The 17,243-nt window shown below is 33.9% G+C and overlaps 1 protein-coding gene across 1 annotated transcript in view; it reads right to left on the bottom strand.

Moving 5' to 3' along the window:
* Positions 1 to 8,929: 8,929 nt before the first annotated feature.
* LOC114536784 overlaps positions 8,930 to 17,243 on the bottom strand; it is a 30,257-nt gene continuing 21,943 nt past the window's right edge. The window contains exons 21-29 of the mRNA XM_028558130.1: positions 15,821 to 15,885; positions 14,881 to 15,023; positions 14,134 to 14,256; positions 13,501 to 13,610; positions 12,162 to 12,220; positions 11,602 to 11,753; positions 10,499 to 10,795; positions 9,844 to 9,947; positions 8,930 to 9,423 (exon numbers count right to left, since the gene is read on the bottom strand). Of these exons, the coding sequence (XP_028413931.1) occupies positions 9,316 to 9,423; positions 9,844 to 9,947; positions 10,499 to 10,795; positions 11,602 to 11,753; positions 12,162 to 12,220; positions 13,501 to 13,610; positions 14,134 to 14,256; positions 14,881 to 15,023; positions 15,821 to 15,885 (1,161 nt within the window). The 3' untranslated portion in view covers positions 8,930 to 9,315. The remainder of the gene's footprint in view (positions 9,424 to 9,843; positions 9,948 to 10,498; positions 10,796 to 11,601; positions 11,754 to 12,161; positions 12,221 to 13,500; positions 13,611 to 14,133; positions 14,257 to 14,880; positions 15,024 to 15,820; positions 15,886 to 17,243) is intronic.

The following is a 17,243-nucleotide window of genomic DNA, read 5'->3' as shown; positions in this document are numbered from 1 at the left end:
ATATATAAATAACTATGCTTCAACTTCCTTATTCGCAATAACTTTCATTGTGTGTTTTCAGAAATTATCAACTGGAAAAAAATCCCCAAATAATGTGATATTCCTATAACTTTCCCAGTATCTCGTTTCTGAAGCAGCTAATTTACGTAGAAAACAAGAAAACTTGCAATGCCATATTGTTGACCTTACTTATGATTTTCTGTTGCTTCCATGATTGTTCCATCTCGACTTTTTCATCCGAATCCATTGCACTGGTTTGGCAAATTACATCTCCTATACAACATGTTGGTTATTACCACGTTATTCTCGTGCTATCCCAGACACCCCCCCCCCCTAACAGGCACCGCGGTCGCTGTAGAATTAATTATTTGTATTTATATTTATATTACTTTTTGCTATTTAGCAATTCATTTACAAAATAAGTGCGATGCCAAATACCTTGAAACCAATTAGTTTCACTTACCCACAGCAAACATTATTAGACAGCATAGAAACCACTGATTTGTCTTCAGAATCATCGCTCTTATTTCTATGAATAATACATATATGGTATAAATACTGAGGCTCATTTAGTTAGCGCCAGACACTTGCAATATATACCTCACATTAACCGTCAAACGACAAGATAATTCTATTAAATTGCACTTCATGCTTTCTCCCTATTGGGTGCAGTCCGTGCAGAAATGACTGTTGTTCGTCTCTTTCATCTACGAGCACATTTGATTTTAAAAATACGCCCAAATTACATTACAAAATATTATACTTTCCCGTGTGAACAGAGAGTTTGCGGTTATCATTTAGATAAAGGAACAAATGTCATTCAAGTTTTAAAATCAAAGAAAATTGCCAAAATAAAGTTCGCTTCTATGAAGAAACAAAGCAGATCAACGGAGCCGGCTAAAAGTAAAGTTCAGAATTCCATAAAAGCTGCGCTTTAAAATCGATCTGAAGTAGACCCACCCGGTGTAAAATCAACTTCTATAGAAACGATTTATTTACCATTTGTTCCCATCAATGGACCTTATACGCTGTAGAATTATTTTAGATCTTTGCAACGAGAAGGGAATATATTACCATGACTGAAAAAGCACGCGAAAATTAGTGAAGATGAAAAGTTTAGAAGCGAAACTTTTTAAAATGAGCAAAAAAGAGTTTGTATTTATTTATTTATTATGCTTTGCCACTCGAACACAATATACAATGTTACAAACACGAACAGCACAAAATCAATACAAATGCATGAATATTCACAATAATCGAGGCAGGGTATTGCTACAGCTCACGCCAATATTACAGCAGTCCTTTCAAAACAAATAAAACAGACATCATACAATCTCCACACAATATATAGTTCACACTCAGAAAAATCTTCCTCGTGATAGGAGAATCTTCCTCATTCCGTATTACATGCGGAAATGTGCAGCTAAATTAGTTACACATATTTATAACAGATAAAGTCCATTAACTGTTGGGTATTTTTCTGTAAATTGTCCTATACTTCAATGATCTTACAATATGCACTGGAAAAAGCAAGATTTATATAATTATAATGTATACTCAAGCCCAGGAGCCCAGGACACAAGCATTTGTAACGTTAGATGCAAACTAGACCCTTACCATGCATGCATACACAGGTACTCAGAAAGACTCTCCCCGGTCGATTGCGTAGGTAATAAATTAACTATTCCAATGAGAGCTCTGGACATTCATTATGAGATTAAAACCTGGTTTCCATTCAGTCGTAATTGTCGTGAACAAGTCATTTTCAGTAATGAGAAATAGTCCAGTTTTAAATTTGTCTTGTTTTCTGTATTCAAATCTGTCATTGCTGACTGCACACAAATAGAAATACTCTATCACATTAGCCACCTTAAATAAGGTGGGGGTCTACCTGAAACTACTTCAAAATATTGATTTGGGGATTTTTGTGGAAATGGCTTCTCCAACGTCTAAATAATGTTGTTAGATTATTTTTGTGCTATATCTTTGCAATAAACTCTGCAGAGAGCGTTTTAAAACATTTTTAAATTTCGTTGTCATGGCAACGGAAATAACCATCATTGTTTTGCTCTGATTTACCAGCCTTAGTTTCGTCCCTCCCCTCCCAAAATACGAAAATACAACGCTGGCTCACTTTTAAAAGCATTTAGCAGCGGTTGCTTGTTAAGACCATGCGTTTCTTGCGCATATTCTTTGTTGAAATTCGGTGGGCTCAAACTCGCATGATCTGTGAGTTTGCAAAAATGAGTTTGCAAAAAATTGCAAAAATCATCCATTGTTTTATCGGGTTTTTTAAAATATGGTTGGAAAGAAACTAAGAAGTACTTATAGAAAGAAAAGAAAGGGTAAGGCTTTCTCTGGGGCGCCAGCGTGGTAAAAAAACTTGGATTAAACCGCTCGTGAAAGAGGTGACAACAGCAACGAAATTCCATCAACTAGCACCAGTACTGAAGACAGTTCAGAGCAACTATCTACCCCTGTTGGAACATCTAGACATAAGCTCAGTGATCGAGGTTTTTCTACTGAAACTTCGGACTTATTTAGTGCTGATGATGGTGAAAATGACGAGTTGATTGGAAGCAGTTACAGACTTGTTGATGCCTGAATGTTTTGTCATTTACACTGTCAGACAGTGTCAGAAGTTCATAAGGTTGGTTACAATTTCTATGTTCTTTAAATCATAAGTTTGATACATTGCAATGGAATTGTAATTTTTTCTGCCATTGTGATATTTAAATATTTTTTGTTTGAGATTTGATTAATGTTACAGTGTCAGTGTTTAGTAATATAATCTTGGAAATTATTGATTGTGTATACTGGTGATCCATTTCAGGCCAACTGAGTCTCACAGAATATTCTAATGCCAGGGCTGGTCTGATGTCAGATTTCTTAATTGAATGCTGTTCCTTTAATCATTCAGCCAAATTGAAAACATCGAAATGGACTGTCCACAAGGGTATGTGAACAGAAGAGCGGTGTACCATTCCTTGAAAATAATACAGTTTGCGGTTGCGTCAGCAGTATGCCGCTACCATGGTGGTGTGGCTTGTAGGCAAAAAATATGGAAAGACTGTCTATACACCAGCTGGGAAACATAGAGAAAAGGCCTGCAGTACTAAAGACAGAAAGAGAGTTGCAAAGTTATACCTGCAGGTATCAGAAGAATTTAAACGCCATCGCGAGAGGATACCGCATAGAAAGTGCAGAGGAAGGAGGAATTATGAGAGGCAGAAGGAGTGACCTATGAGGCAGGTGGATATTAGATAGCTATTTTTTAGTCAGTGACAAGTACCAGAAACTTGAATTACAAGAAGGTGCAAATGTATGGCATATTTATATGTTGTACCCACTGTTTGTATAAAAAATTATACCAAAACGTTAAAGTCCATTTCCCGAAACTTTGCATTTTCCGCATTTGAGAAAAGATATCTCCCCAACAATTCAACCAATTTGGCTGAAATTCTCAGTGATGGTAGAGCTTAACCTGATGGTAGAGCTTAACCTGAATTTGGCATAGGGTGTATTCCCACAATTTAAAAGATGAAAAACTTTTGCGAATACTTTGGAATGATGTTGTATAAAAACTTTTTGCAATATCCAAAAATCTACCGCCCATTTCAATCTACTTGCATTGTGATCTACAAAAAGCTCATTGGAGTAAAATTCAGTTGCATCTATGAAGAGCTATCTTTTCTCAAGCCTAAGCTTATTTTCGAGAAAAGTGGTCATCTTTGAAAGTATATTATAGATGTAAATAATTAAGGTATGGCAATAAAAGTTATATATTTGAAATTCTTGTTTAATAAGCTTTTCGGTGATATATAGTTTTATGCAGTTAGCAGTAACAGATGGCGAGCAATAAGCTTGCCAACCGGAACAGCTCGAAATCTCAAATTTTAGGTAGACATGTTCACGACACTTACGACTAAATGGAAACCAGGCTTAATTCTGGATTGCATGTCGACAGTTGCTTTATCCAGTGTATTATTAGATCAGCGGCATGCACAGCTGAACAATGGCAAACATGAACTAATGACGTTTTTCTTGCTCATTAAAATGCGGGCGAAAAATTTCGTTAGAATGCCCCCATGGAGCTCGAAGAAACGCCTTTCTTCTACAGAGGCAAAATGAATTACAAGTTCAAAAATGTGAGCGCTAAGGCCCATATTTGGGTAATGTATAGAATTAAGTTGACATAGTTTCTAAAAATACTTAAAAATTAACAAAGTGCACTGAAACGCCACAGTATATACGGGCACGTAGTGTTTTTAAAAGTGTGTAAATGACACATGAAGTTATTTAAAAACCTTCATTTTATGTACTAATGTAAATGAACTGTAGAAGTATTTTGTGCAAGTTGCCTTACATTTAAGCAAATAAAGAAATATTATGCACGGTAAAATCAAAATATTCTATTTTATAATAAGTCAATTTCACCGGCTTAATGGCATCAAAATTTTGAATTGTTGAACCATACTATTTAAATATTACGCTGTAAATTGTGCGGAAAATTTGTGCTCGGTAAAGCCGTGTTGGCTCAGGTAAACAGATGCTTTGAAGTTTGTCGGGTCTCCTGGCAATAATTTTCCCGCCATTCTTCCATTTATTTAAGCTCAATGACAACTCGAATGTTTGTAGCAATAAATCAAATTATAATTATAATTATAATATAACGTATTTGAGATGATCGATTGAACAGATTGAGATTCTTCGTAACATTTCGCGGTAATCAAATGTTATGCATCGCACTTCTCCTTCTTCAGTTTATTGCAGATAACTGAAGCAAAACACGTAGGACAAATAAACAGTAGTTTAGGATATTACTGGTGTCAATTTCATATAATATTAACATTAATTAGTATACACCCGACTATTGTCTATTACAAATCCTACATTCTGATTGGCTACTCAACCATTGTCTATTCGTGATGGTGAACGTTTGGGAAAAATTCGCTCGCGCGACCGTATAAAATTGAATTAATTAAATTATTTTTCGGTCTAATTGCGGTCTATCGATTATTTTCTCGAAATTAATATATCTAGGTAACAGGGTGTATACTAAAGCAATTATAGACAACTCGCCTTCGTTGTCTATGAGCGAATAGTCAACTCAGGCTTCGCCTACGTTCACTATTCGCTCATAGACAACTCGGACTCGTTGTCTAATTGTTGAATAGACACGGTGAATATTATATTACTCCCCGGAAAGTAAAATTTCTCAGGCAAACTCTGCATTATTTGCCAAGATTTTGTAAGTAAACCAAGTATATTAAAAGTGAACTGGAAAAAACACTTACCTTTCCTATAAATCGTTTCATAGGAGTCTGTCGGGAGTATCGAGAAGCGAAAGATGCATACTCAATTTAACTCAGTGTTATTAAATTTTCATATAGTGATGAAGGAATCCTGCCGATAAGGAATTTTTATTCTTTACGTAACTGGTAACCATGGAAAATTGTTGGCATGGGGTGAATTGGTAAAATTTAGTCGTTTGCATATGAATAGAATGAAACATTTTTTGCCAATTTAGGAGGTTGACGATTAGCATTCATAAGAAAGAAAGATCCTACCGTTAGTGAATTTTTTTTTTAATTTTAACTTTTATTCTTTACTTAACTGGTAACCATGGAAAATTGTTGCTTTGGAAGAACGTTCTGGTTGATCAGCATTAAAAAAATGTATAATATGTCACACCCAATGAATGTGAGTGTCACTCTGGGTATGTGTGTTCTGCATGCCCAATTTAGATAAATATTGTCCAAGTACTCAAAATCCTCCAATTTTAAACAAAATACTATATTACTTTTCACAAAATACAAACATGCAAAGTTTACCGATCTCGGTCTTTGTATTATGTTGTTACTGGGGCTCAATATATTTGCATAAATATCTTCTACACGGAAGAAGTTAAACAGCAGGAGTTAAAGTCATAGACGCTTTAACTATTGTTCTCATCAAATTGCTCTTTAGCAAATATATAATCTTGTGACGTGGGTGGCTGTGCATCAGCTCAGCATAAACACTAAGTTTGTTCTAAATGCCTAATTTAGATATGCTCCTCGGCGAAATATGATCCTTAATATTCATACAAAAAAAGCATCAATATAGGAGATATAAACATTAAAGATATTCTTCTATATATAATTAACGAAAGACTTTGGAAACTATTTGATTTATTATCTGATCAGTGTACACGTTGCATTACTTTTCAGAATAATTTGACGTGTCCGCCAAGCAATTAAATTCAATCTTGCAATAATTACGTGTAATGTAAGAATTCTCAAAGAATACAAGGAATTTGAAAAAGAATTTCTTTGAAAAGTTTGTAAAATAATTTTTCATCGAAATATCGTCTTAAGGGTAAAATGACTTCGTACTAAGTAGGCTGTTGTGGATTGTTTGAATATGAAAACCTCGCAAAAACTTTTAAATAACGCTATAAAAATAAATCTGACCATGCACTCTTACACACTTGTTGTAAGGGACTACACACCATGCGCACAAACACTAAGAAATTTGCGCATGTTGCGCTGAGTGAATTTTCTTCTCTTTTTTATAAAACTTTGATCAAACTGATGAAAATACCGGTTGGGGATTTGGATATATCAAAAGTTCAAGGTATTTTAAAAAAAAACTTTGCAATCACATTTTGTTATTGAAAAACTTTGTCTTTGTCTTATTAGCCTTGAAAGTTACCGGATGAGAAATCAAATCGGGAATTTTGTGCTATACATAAACAAAAGAAAACTGGTTTGCAATTCCGGATTTGATGACACCCGCAACAAAATATAAATTTGAAAAAATTGAGGTCACAGCTATTAAAAGACTGAAAATGAAAAATGATATGCTCAAATAGAGGTGAGAATGAAGTACACAAATATTCGACCCCTCTACCTAAAATTACCAGTCCCGTGGGGTAAATAGAAATTATGCTTGTCTTAACTGTTAATTATCCCAGTCTTAACTGTTAATTTGGAGGTCGACTAAACCTTCATTTCCTTTACCTACCTGTCCTCTAGTGTTGATAGACTAACAGCGCAAAAGCCAAAATGAAAATTGAGAATGAGAGAATAATACCAATAAGGGTTACACCAGAACCAGAATTCAATATAAAATTGAAAGTCAAAAGTTTCTGAAACAGATTTGCTAACAACAAAAGGTTTAAAACTTAAAAGTAGAAAACACATGAATTCTAAGAATATAAAGATTGTCTTTCTTCGCAGTACTGACCAGGCGATAAATGACGTCTTATGAAAAAAGTCTTTTTTTGTCTTGTTTATCGATTAGAACTGTTCAAATGATCCTTTCAGGGGTAAATATTAGATCAAATTTCTGTCCGAAATTGACAGTTCTCGCGACCGTTTGGGCATGGAAACACAAATAAAAACATGACGTATATATGCATCAAGTTTTATTTATGTTTGATTATTTTTTCTACTTTTCAGTCAAGAGTAATTTTGTTATAATAATGAGTTGTTTACCAATGTATGATCGTTCAAATAATTTACTTCTAGCTCTTCTTCTTTTTTTTGTTATCTTAATGAAATTAGATAATGATTACCAAATTACCAAATTTGCTTACTAAACTTTCGCATCGCGGCAACCAACTCGAAAGCTTTGCTTCTCAGGCTGCCGCACACTATAATTATTCTAATAGAATGAAAAATTTTGAATTTATGTTTTATGATATTAAATGTGTTGTGTGTTTGTTTGTTTTTCTTCCCTAATAAAAAAAATATTTATAATAAATATTTATTTATGTATATTGGATAAAAAAGTGTAAATAAATTTTGAATTGAATTGAATTTGAATTGAATTAAAATGCATGGTTTTCTGATACGGCTATATGTTCTGTTATGGCTTATTTTTTTTAAACATGCAAGTTTTAGTTTGGTTTTATATTTAAGAAACGGTCTAAACCGCTCAACTGTCCACCTCAAAGTTAACTACAATTTGAAATAAGGTAATATGAGTATAGCAGTTTTGAAATATTTTAAAAACGACATTGTGAATTTGGTTAAATGCAGCACACCCTGTGTACCCAATGCAAATTAGTTTGAATGATATTGCTAATCAGTTGCAAACACTATAGTGGTTGTTTCCGCAAAAAACAACCATCACTCTTTGTAACTGATTTGCATGGATCTATTCAAATCATATATATTATTACAAAGCGTTCGTGATTGTACAATATATTACGGTCATTGTATATCACGACCGCTCGTGTTGTAAACATTACTAATAAGATAGGCTATGTTCAGTGACCTAATCACCTGTACTAAACCGCACCTTGATGGTAAATTAATTAACTTTTACTAAAAATTGATATTAAATGGCAACAAAATTTAGTAAGGTACATTAAATCTGAAAAGTGATTTTTAGATATCATGTTAGATTGTATATACATATAGTGTTGTTTACATTAACTAAAAACAATGCCTCATACAGGAACTAGGTGATGCAATAAATGCTAAAAATAAGTAATTTGATATCGATCTTGGGTGTAGTATCACTATCACTATTTATTTCTTTAGAAATTGATTGTTTTTTAACATTGGCACAAAAATATTTTTGCATCTGCATCATCAAAAGTCGTGCCGCTACTGCTGTTAAGACCTGTTTCACACGTCGCTATCGGCTATGGATATGAATGATCATATGCGGTGTTTTCACGATTTGAATTTCATGTTTTTGAGATGACGCATGTAATTTATTTAAATTGTTTGATTCATATTATGCTCTATTCTTGCATATATAGTGCACGGGGCCAGTGGCGTAGCCAGCCCGAAAATTTAGTCATGCTATGCTAATATTTTTGTGTTCATTGACTGTGAAAACAATGAATTTCTAAAGAAATGAATAATGATAATAACATAAAATTTGCATAGCATGACTAAATCGTCAGGCTGGCTACGCCACTGCACGGGGCTCGCTTTTAGAAGGAAGTACTTTCGGCGTCTTATCTCTTTAGCTAGTGGCACATCAGCAACAGGCCTAGCTGAATATGCCTAAATGCTTTTATGTTATTTTACAACCGTGGGTTGTTATATTATTAATGCAAAATAATATTCCTTAAACTAAAACATCTTTAAAAAAATCTTAAGACTTTTTATCGCATGCAAAAATATCCTTAAATAATTACATATAATTATGTCATATATGATTCCATTCGAAAAGATAAAAAGACTAAGTATAGCTACAATGAAATATGTACTTATATGTGCACTAGTTTGTATTCCAATCATCAAGTCAAGTTAAAAACTATCACCATTCCTCTATAACACTTTTTTTTTTATTTTCAATATTGACTTCATTTCAACTCTGTGGGTTATCTCCTCTAGACATTTCATCTTGCTTATGTCCAAGATTGTAAAACTCTTTAGGCTCACCCATTTTACCCATACGCATTGGTTGTTCCAGATGCTACAAAGAAATGAAATTCGAAAATGTAAATTGGTAAAGCCTCTTTGCACTAGTTGGTCAAATTTTCTTCACAGCTTTTCAAACTAACGATATTATTTTTGACACTTATTAACATAAATTTAAAAAATCCACGATTTTTATAGATTCTACAAATTTCAATTTATTTCTTAAAGGAGGGTTTACGATAACTCGGGTTTGGTCTACGGCTACAGGAAACCTTATTTTGTTTAATGAAGTTTCTTGGGATTTACATCCTCAATGATAGAATTCACGTTTACGTCGAAAGGCTAAAGTCTACTGAAAAATGACTGTCGAGGTCAAGTTAAAAAAACCACAATAATCGATGGAAACTCATTCAGAAAAATTAAACTGCCTGTACTCCTAGACAGAAATAAGGATATCTTAATTTCTATACATTACCCTTTCTCTTGTTCTTTTTCTTATTTTGTAGAAAACTACAATGCCGACGGTGATAAGAAGCACAACCACGATAACAACAATGATAATAACCACCACACCATCAGCTTTAAAAGAGAAGTTCGAATGCATTTGTTATTCAAACTAACATCTAGGGGCACCGCGAGGGGAGTTTAGAGCGGTGGCACATTGCGTAAAAAAATCGTATACATCCATTTTACCTTTGTAACAGCATGGAGACGAAGCTTAAATATAATGTACACATGAACATATTTGCAGATCCATACGAAAATGTATCTTAAACGTGAGTTTTAATGCAAAGAGCACGCCCATCATGATTTCAAAAAAGCTTTATATTAGAATTAGGGCCATTCAGTGAACATGCTATGGTATAGCGATATAATTATATAAAGTAGCAAAGAGTATGGGGCTTAATCCCGTCAGCAGAGGACAGTGGGGAGCTAACTCAGTCCTCCTTTGTCTATATACGTGGCTTGGGCGCCCTTGCAAACATCTCTTGCACTCAGTAATCTCCACAACACAGTTAAGCATAAACTGCATTTGGTGAGGGGAAAAACGACTATCTACAATCTCTAGTCTAGAGAGTTTTGGGTTTGAAAATGACTCGGCAACACTATATAAAAGCAACGACACTTACACGAATCCTCTTCTTTTGTCTTTACTGAAATTTCTATTTTGTCTCCGCTGCCCTCATTATTATATCCATGGACTGTGATGTCGTAAAATGTATCACTTTTCAATTTACTTATTATAACATTAAATGTATCCGATGTCATATTCTGCGTCTTGTACTTTAATTGAGACTTTTCTTTGTGGCTTACTATGTAACCAATAATTTCGAAAAAGTCGTTCGCTGCAGGTTTATCCCAACGAATGTCAATTCTATTCTCGGTGACCTTGGAATGATTAAGGCTCTTTGGTGGAGGAGGTGGTTCTGCAAAGAATGCAAGAAAAAGAAGACTTTTTTGTTTGATTTATAAATAAAAAATAGATGATTCAAACTATACGAACTAAGTTATTCGATAGGCAGCCCAGTAATGCGGTTACGCATACTATCTCATGTATATAATTGTAATTATCTGAACTTTCAACATCCAATCAGAAATTTGCCGATGATTTTTGCGATTATGACGTTTGTCGAGTAAATTGCATCCCGCCTCTGTTAAACAAAATTTCGATGCATGAAAATACACTTTTTATTTGCAAAATGTAAGAATTTTTAAATTGTTTTCAAATCGAAAAATGACAAATAAATTTAGTAAATATATCAAAAATGTTTTGTATCTAGCTTTTTCTCAAGAAATTTTTGTGTTTCAAGCAATGGAATTAATGCATGCGTTATATTTTTTGTCGGAGAGTTGCCAGCCTTAGGATAATTATATACATAAGATACCCGCATTAACGGGCTGCCTGTGGTTATTCCGTATTATTTTTCATTCTATTTAAATTTAATCTTACTCTCCTATTGACATTTTCCATAATAGACTAACTTTTTATTGGGTGACAAAAAGAGAATTTACGAAAAGTGCATCTATGCTAAATTTAGTAAAATTACAAAGTTTGCGGAATTAAGTTGGCAAATTTTGTATCACTTGTATTTCGGGCGAACGTTTGAAACTAAATTAGTTACACACTTCCGTCCGTCATACAAAAGTGTATGAAAACTACCTACTTCAAGATCTTTTTACATTCTGCGCATGCAATAAAATATATAGATGTTAACAACTTTCTTAAATTTACCTTGTATAAATATTTTGCCTTTAATTGTGTACTCTCCCAGTTTCCCTTCATCAAGAATTTTCTTTTTTAATGTTTCGCCAACGACAACTTTCTTATTAGTATCTGGATCTCTCCGGTAAATAACCCTAAATTCTACTATGAGAGATCCGTTCCTACGTTGAAGTATGAAAAAAAACACGATTAAAAATCTGAAAAACGTGAAAACTTATTGGTTAAGAGAGCATTCCATCGGCACTGACATACATTTAAAAGTTTTAGGATTATATAGAGTCAGGTTAAAAACCCGGAATGCCATAGATTTAAACCCTGTTTTACATTTAAGCTATGTAACTCTTTTTCAGTTTGCCCGAATTTTTGGCTTAACTTTGCCCGAATTTCTCAATTCTCGAAATTTTTGGGCGGGCAAGTACCCCCTCCCCTGCCCCCCTGTCTCGTACGCCTATGTTAACAGCTATAAAAAGTAAATAAGATTGTCTCCCAACGTTGTTTTTTATATATTTGATATTTTTAATCACGGCTGCGCACCTTCTTTTTTTCCACAAATAAACACGGTACTTTACCTGAATCCCGTCACTTCCACACGTTCAAAGTTTGGGGTATCTTTAAAAGCCTCCGTTAGCTAACAAAACAGATTATTGCATGGTATTATTATGTGGTGTAATACCACCTCCCATCCACTAAAATTTTTGTCACAAGCTAAATGTCAATCAAAATACTAAACCTTAAGAAAGATCTGATCTATCCTAGGAAACGATAGTTTCAGTGTAATAAAAGAAATAATAATAAAAAAATATAAAAAAGAAGTTAACATAAATAGGGCAATTAGACTTGCGAAATATATTTTATATACTTTCTTTACGCGTTGCCAAATGACATTGCATGTCTGGTCTAGCATTTTATTTTTGTCCCCCTGCCATTCGATTTCTCTACTCGGCATTTCCAGTCTAAAAGACTCCCTTGTTTTTTAGTAGGTGATTGTTGACGTTCCATTCCATTCTATTGAATGACGTTCGATTTTGTTTGTTCGTTCACAATAACATGCACTTAAGGTTAAAAATAGTCCTCTAATCCTGGTTATACCCTACAACGACGGGTAACACGCGGTTAAGATTTTATAGATAATTGTTCAATACTGTAGTACGTATGTTTACTCCCAGTTAATAGATTATACATGGTTTAGAGACCTCGTAAAAGTACAATATAGAGCTCATTAACTATGTCGGGGAACATTTATGCAAAAAAATTGTTCCTTTTTCACGTGTCCATTGTATTTTGAACGAATAAACTAATAGTAAGGTCTGAATTAACATGTTGTTCAAGTCACGGTTGAGGAGCTAAGCCAAGCCATTGCTATTGGTTAATTGGGCAAAAATACATTAGACAAGTGACGGATAAGGAACCATTTTTAAGAAACCTGGACAATAACATAGATAATGAGTTGTATTGTAGCTCCATCTAGTCTCCAAACCATGTATATTCTAATAACTGTGGTTTACTGTTTTACCATGGCTTATTCTAATACTATGTATATAACGCCTGTATTCAAAAAGCTCACTGACATAGAAATTTTGTTATCACTGATCAATGAGAAAGTTTTTTCTTATTCAAAGAATAGATTTAATTTAAAACATTAAAAATCAAGCTATTGTTTGACAATACAGCAATGGAAAGTTATAAGAAGAATAAGATCTCCCACTCACTGAGTTTGAGTGTGAGTGAGCTTTTAGAATATAGAGGCGTAAGTGTATTTATCAATAATTTCGCATAAAAAATATGGTTACCGGTACCTACTCCCAACTAAATTATGGCTAATCAAAAAGGCTATTATACGGTAGGTTTGTGCAAAAAAGAATTTTTGCACAGGAAAATGCGACTTTCGTAAAGAGAATTCAGATTTACCTTATTTGTAATATTCTCTTTCAACTCTATATATTCTTCTGAGCTTTCGTTCTTTAACGCTGGAGTAAACTTTCTTTCTAAGACTATGGCAACTTTTACAACGACGTTTCCTAAAGTGGAAATAATCTAGCGTTAATTATTAAGTGTTTCAAATATTTACGATTCAGAAATGTTAAGAAATAAATATGGACATCACGATGGCTATTTGCCAATCAGATTAGTCGGAATTCCTTCGGATATGTTTAAAGATTATATGGTAAAGTTAATCAAACTTTTTTACAAAGAAATATCAAACCTGCCTGGTTTTTTAGAAAACGACGGTTAATGATTGCATTTTTAAGAAATGCGTAAAAGGTTTGTTATAAAAGAATATCAGTTATGGAAAGATGTGTTATCATTATAAAAAGCTCCTGCATGTGTTGCACAAAGGCGTTTGGCAAAAAGATGTGTTCTGTAAATGTTTCATGCAAAGGTGTTTTCCAAAAAAAATGTATATATACGCGTATTTTGCCTTTTGATCCAAAAGTTTTCCGTTTGTTCGGTTGCTACACGAATTTGAAACGGCCGATTTAAAAACGCGTAGCTAGAGTATTAGACAAATACTTAGTTATATTAAATTAATATATTAATTACTTATGCATGTAACACCGTCAAAGTAAAAATCTTTAATGCAAGGGCATTTTATTGTACTCGGGGACACCGTTTTACATGTTGAATTTCCGGGGCAGATGTCAGGACCATTTGGTGGACATGCACCTATAAATAATTAAAAAACACAATGAGGCAAGAATACCATGGAGATAGATTTTAACTATAATTTGACGCACAACAGTGTTGAAGGGTTCGTTAGGGGGTAGGGGACATTTATGTCAAAATCCGATACACTTTCTTTTTACTCTTTTAATTGTTTGCCAAAAGAAGTTCACACTAAAAATATTATATAGGCTGCCGATACAAATTATTATAGGTATCTCAGAGCCAGAGTTTATTGACGCTTTATACCTGGATAAGCATGTGTTCTCAACGTTAAAAATCAGCTATAATAATTAATAAGACAAACATTCTTTCATATTTTTTTCATGAGGATATTTCTACCTGAATAAGAGTTTGATTTTCAGTTTTTCACCATAAATCTGTCCACTGATTAAAAATAACTTTTTCACTGATCAGTAATAACAAAATTTCTAGATCACACTCAATGAGGGTGGGTGTGAGTAGGCTTTTTCATACAGCCGAAAACATCGATAGTTGACTTTCACGTTATAGAAATATGAAGAAATATTTTTAGAAATATGAAGAAAATAAACTAATATAACTTTAGGGTTCCCAACTCATGCATATAATACTGATACATCAATGATGAGATCTCTTATGCCGTACCCGTTATAACAACTTCAAGAGCGTCACGATCAACATCAAAATCACCAAATGAGTTATTTCGTACAGCAGCTATCAGCTCTTTCAAGCCAGTTTCATCTTGTTTTTCAAATAACACGTCCATATCTGCGATAACGCTTCCAGAGCTGGTGAGTTTAAATGAAAGAAAAAGCGAAATTATTATGGAACAAATTTATAGCTAGAGGTAAAAATACAAGAACCGTAATATAAACACATTTTAAAAAGCTTCTCTTATTTAATCTGATTTGCCTGAATCCCAAAATCTTCATATTCATAATGAATCACTGTACTAGCCTTTGATATGAAGGCAAGTAAAGAGCGGACGAAATTAAACAACATTCATATTGAACATTTATTTTCTATATTCAATTTTTAAACATCGGCCTCGATAATTTTTCATATGAAGGCTATTTTTTGAATAAGAATCTGTGCAGGCGGAATTTTTCATAGTTTTTATTAAATTAGCTTGGCCAATTTACCAAGGGAAAAAATTAAATTAGGCCAAGTTGAAAATATTCAATATGAAAAAATTCAACGATTATCTAATGTATATACAGAGTGTAGGAAACGAAAACAAAACGGAATACAGAATGTAATACACGTGTTTTCTCATTTTTCCTCCTCATCGTACGAAAATTCCTATATACAAATGTTCAAAATTACGCTCATTGACAGGCGCAATTGTGGAAGTTTACAATTGTGCTCATTGACACACAATGACGCCCTGAAGTTAGAATGAATGAATAGCTGAAGAATATAATTGTGATCTTAATTGAATGAATGAAATATTTCCATAAGCCTGTAGGAATATTTCATCTAATATGCATTTCATTAATATACATCTCATGTTTTCAATTTTCCCTATTCTAAAACTTAAATATACTTTCCCCACTGCACTAAAGATTTTAAATCAAGATCTTACCTAAACTTGTTTATTTCAACTCTCACATATTCTCTGTTGTCTGTTTTGTCGAATAATGCATCCAACTAAAATTTACAGTTTGTAATGATTACTTCTTTAACGCCTCGAACAGAAAAATTTAAATGTTTTGCCTTTTACCGTCAAAGGCCTAGAAAGATATTAGCACAGCGCGAGGAGATTTATGACCTAGAATTTATGACCTCAATAGAATATTCCACAGAAATTCAATTTCATGGTGGTAGATAAGTTCCAATATAACCAGGGAGCAGCGTCTTCAAACAACTTAGCATCAAATGTGGTATAACAACTGCCTAAAAAGACAAAACACTTCTCGACGTTTCAAACTGAGGACCTTCGTCAGGAGAGTTAGCATGAAAATCAATAGCGGAGAATACATGTTTTGTATGGGGGCAAATCACGTGATAGAAAAAGGGCTAATAGAAAACAAAAAATGAAAACCAATTGAAATACATTAGATTGCTAAAGAGACGCCTGATTGTGAGCTAAGAATAGCCGGCAATGAGGGAAGCCTGATTAGCAACGAAAACGCATTACAACCAGCTTTCGTGTAAAAAAAGAAATGGTAGTAATTTTACTATGGGTGAAGTAGCTTAAATGAAAGAAAGTCTTTCATTTATGCCAGAGGGATGGAGAATGCCAAGAGTGTGAATGAGTCGCATTTCTTGTCGTTTACGGCTAGCGTTAGTACCGGGAATTGGACAGAGAGCTCTACTTTTCATGTCCTTGACAAAATGATCACCAGAGGTGAAGTGTCTGGCAACAGGCTTGGTGTTATTGTGGTTGTTAACCGACCTACCGTGTTCACCAAACCTTACCCTAAGAGATCTTCCAGTTTCACCGATATATATAGTAAACAACATTTGTTGCATGAAATGCAATATACGAGGTTGGAGGAGAGACATGTGAAATAGTGCCTGATGAAAAACTTTGAATTGGGAGCCGAAATAACAGTGCCAGAGTCGGTAAATGAGCATGTTTTACATTGGCTAATGCCACATTGGAATGTGCCTTTGGGCTCTGAACAGTTTTGCTGTAGACAGCTCTGAACTAATGTGTCCCGGATATTTTTGTTGTGCCGAAAAGAGACAAGGGGGTTATCGGTGAAAATGAAAGATGCCTCGGGATCATTCTGCAGGACATGAAAATTGCAAAGTAAAATATCCCTGACAGTAAAATTGAAGGGATGATGTGTTAGAACTAAGGGAGTAGAACTAGTGCTAGGGTTGCTAGAGACAGAGTCTCTAAGGGTGTCTAAGCGGGAAATATCAGAGGCCTTAGATAAGGCAGTGTCAATAAGTGGGGAAGGATAGCCACGTCCGAAAAGGAATGTTTTCATCTCCAGAATAAAAATAATGTTAATAATAATGATAATAAGATTTTCTTAAGAATGTTTTCTAACACA

This window comes from Dendronephthya gigantea, unplaced genomic scaffold, assembly GCF_004324835.1.
Source record: "Dendronephthya gigantea isolate DGI-Jeju-01 unplaced genomic scaffold, DenGig_1.0 000147F, whole genome shotgun sequence".
Taxonomy (NCBI): Eukaryota; Metazoa; Cnidaria; class Anthozoa; order Malacalcyonacea; family Nephtheidae; genus Dendronephthya; species Dendronephthya gigantea.
The sequence above is the reverse complement of the archived record's forward strand: the minus strand, read 5'-3'. Positions and strand labels throughout refer to the sequence as shown.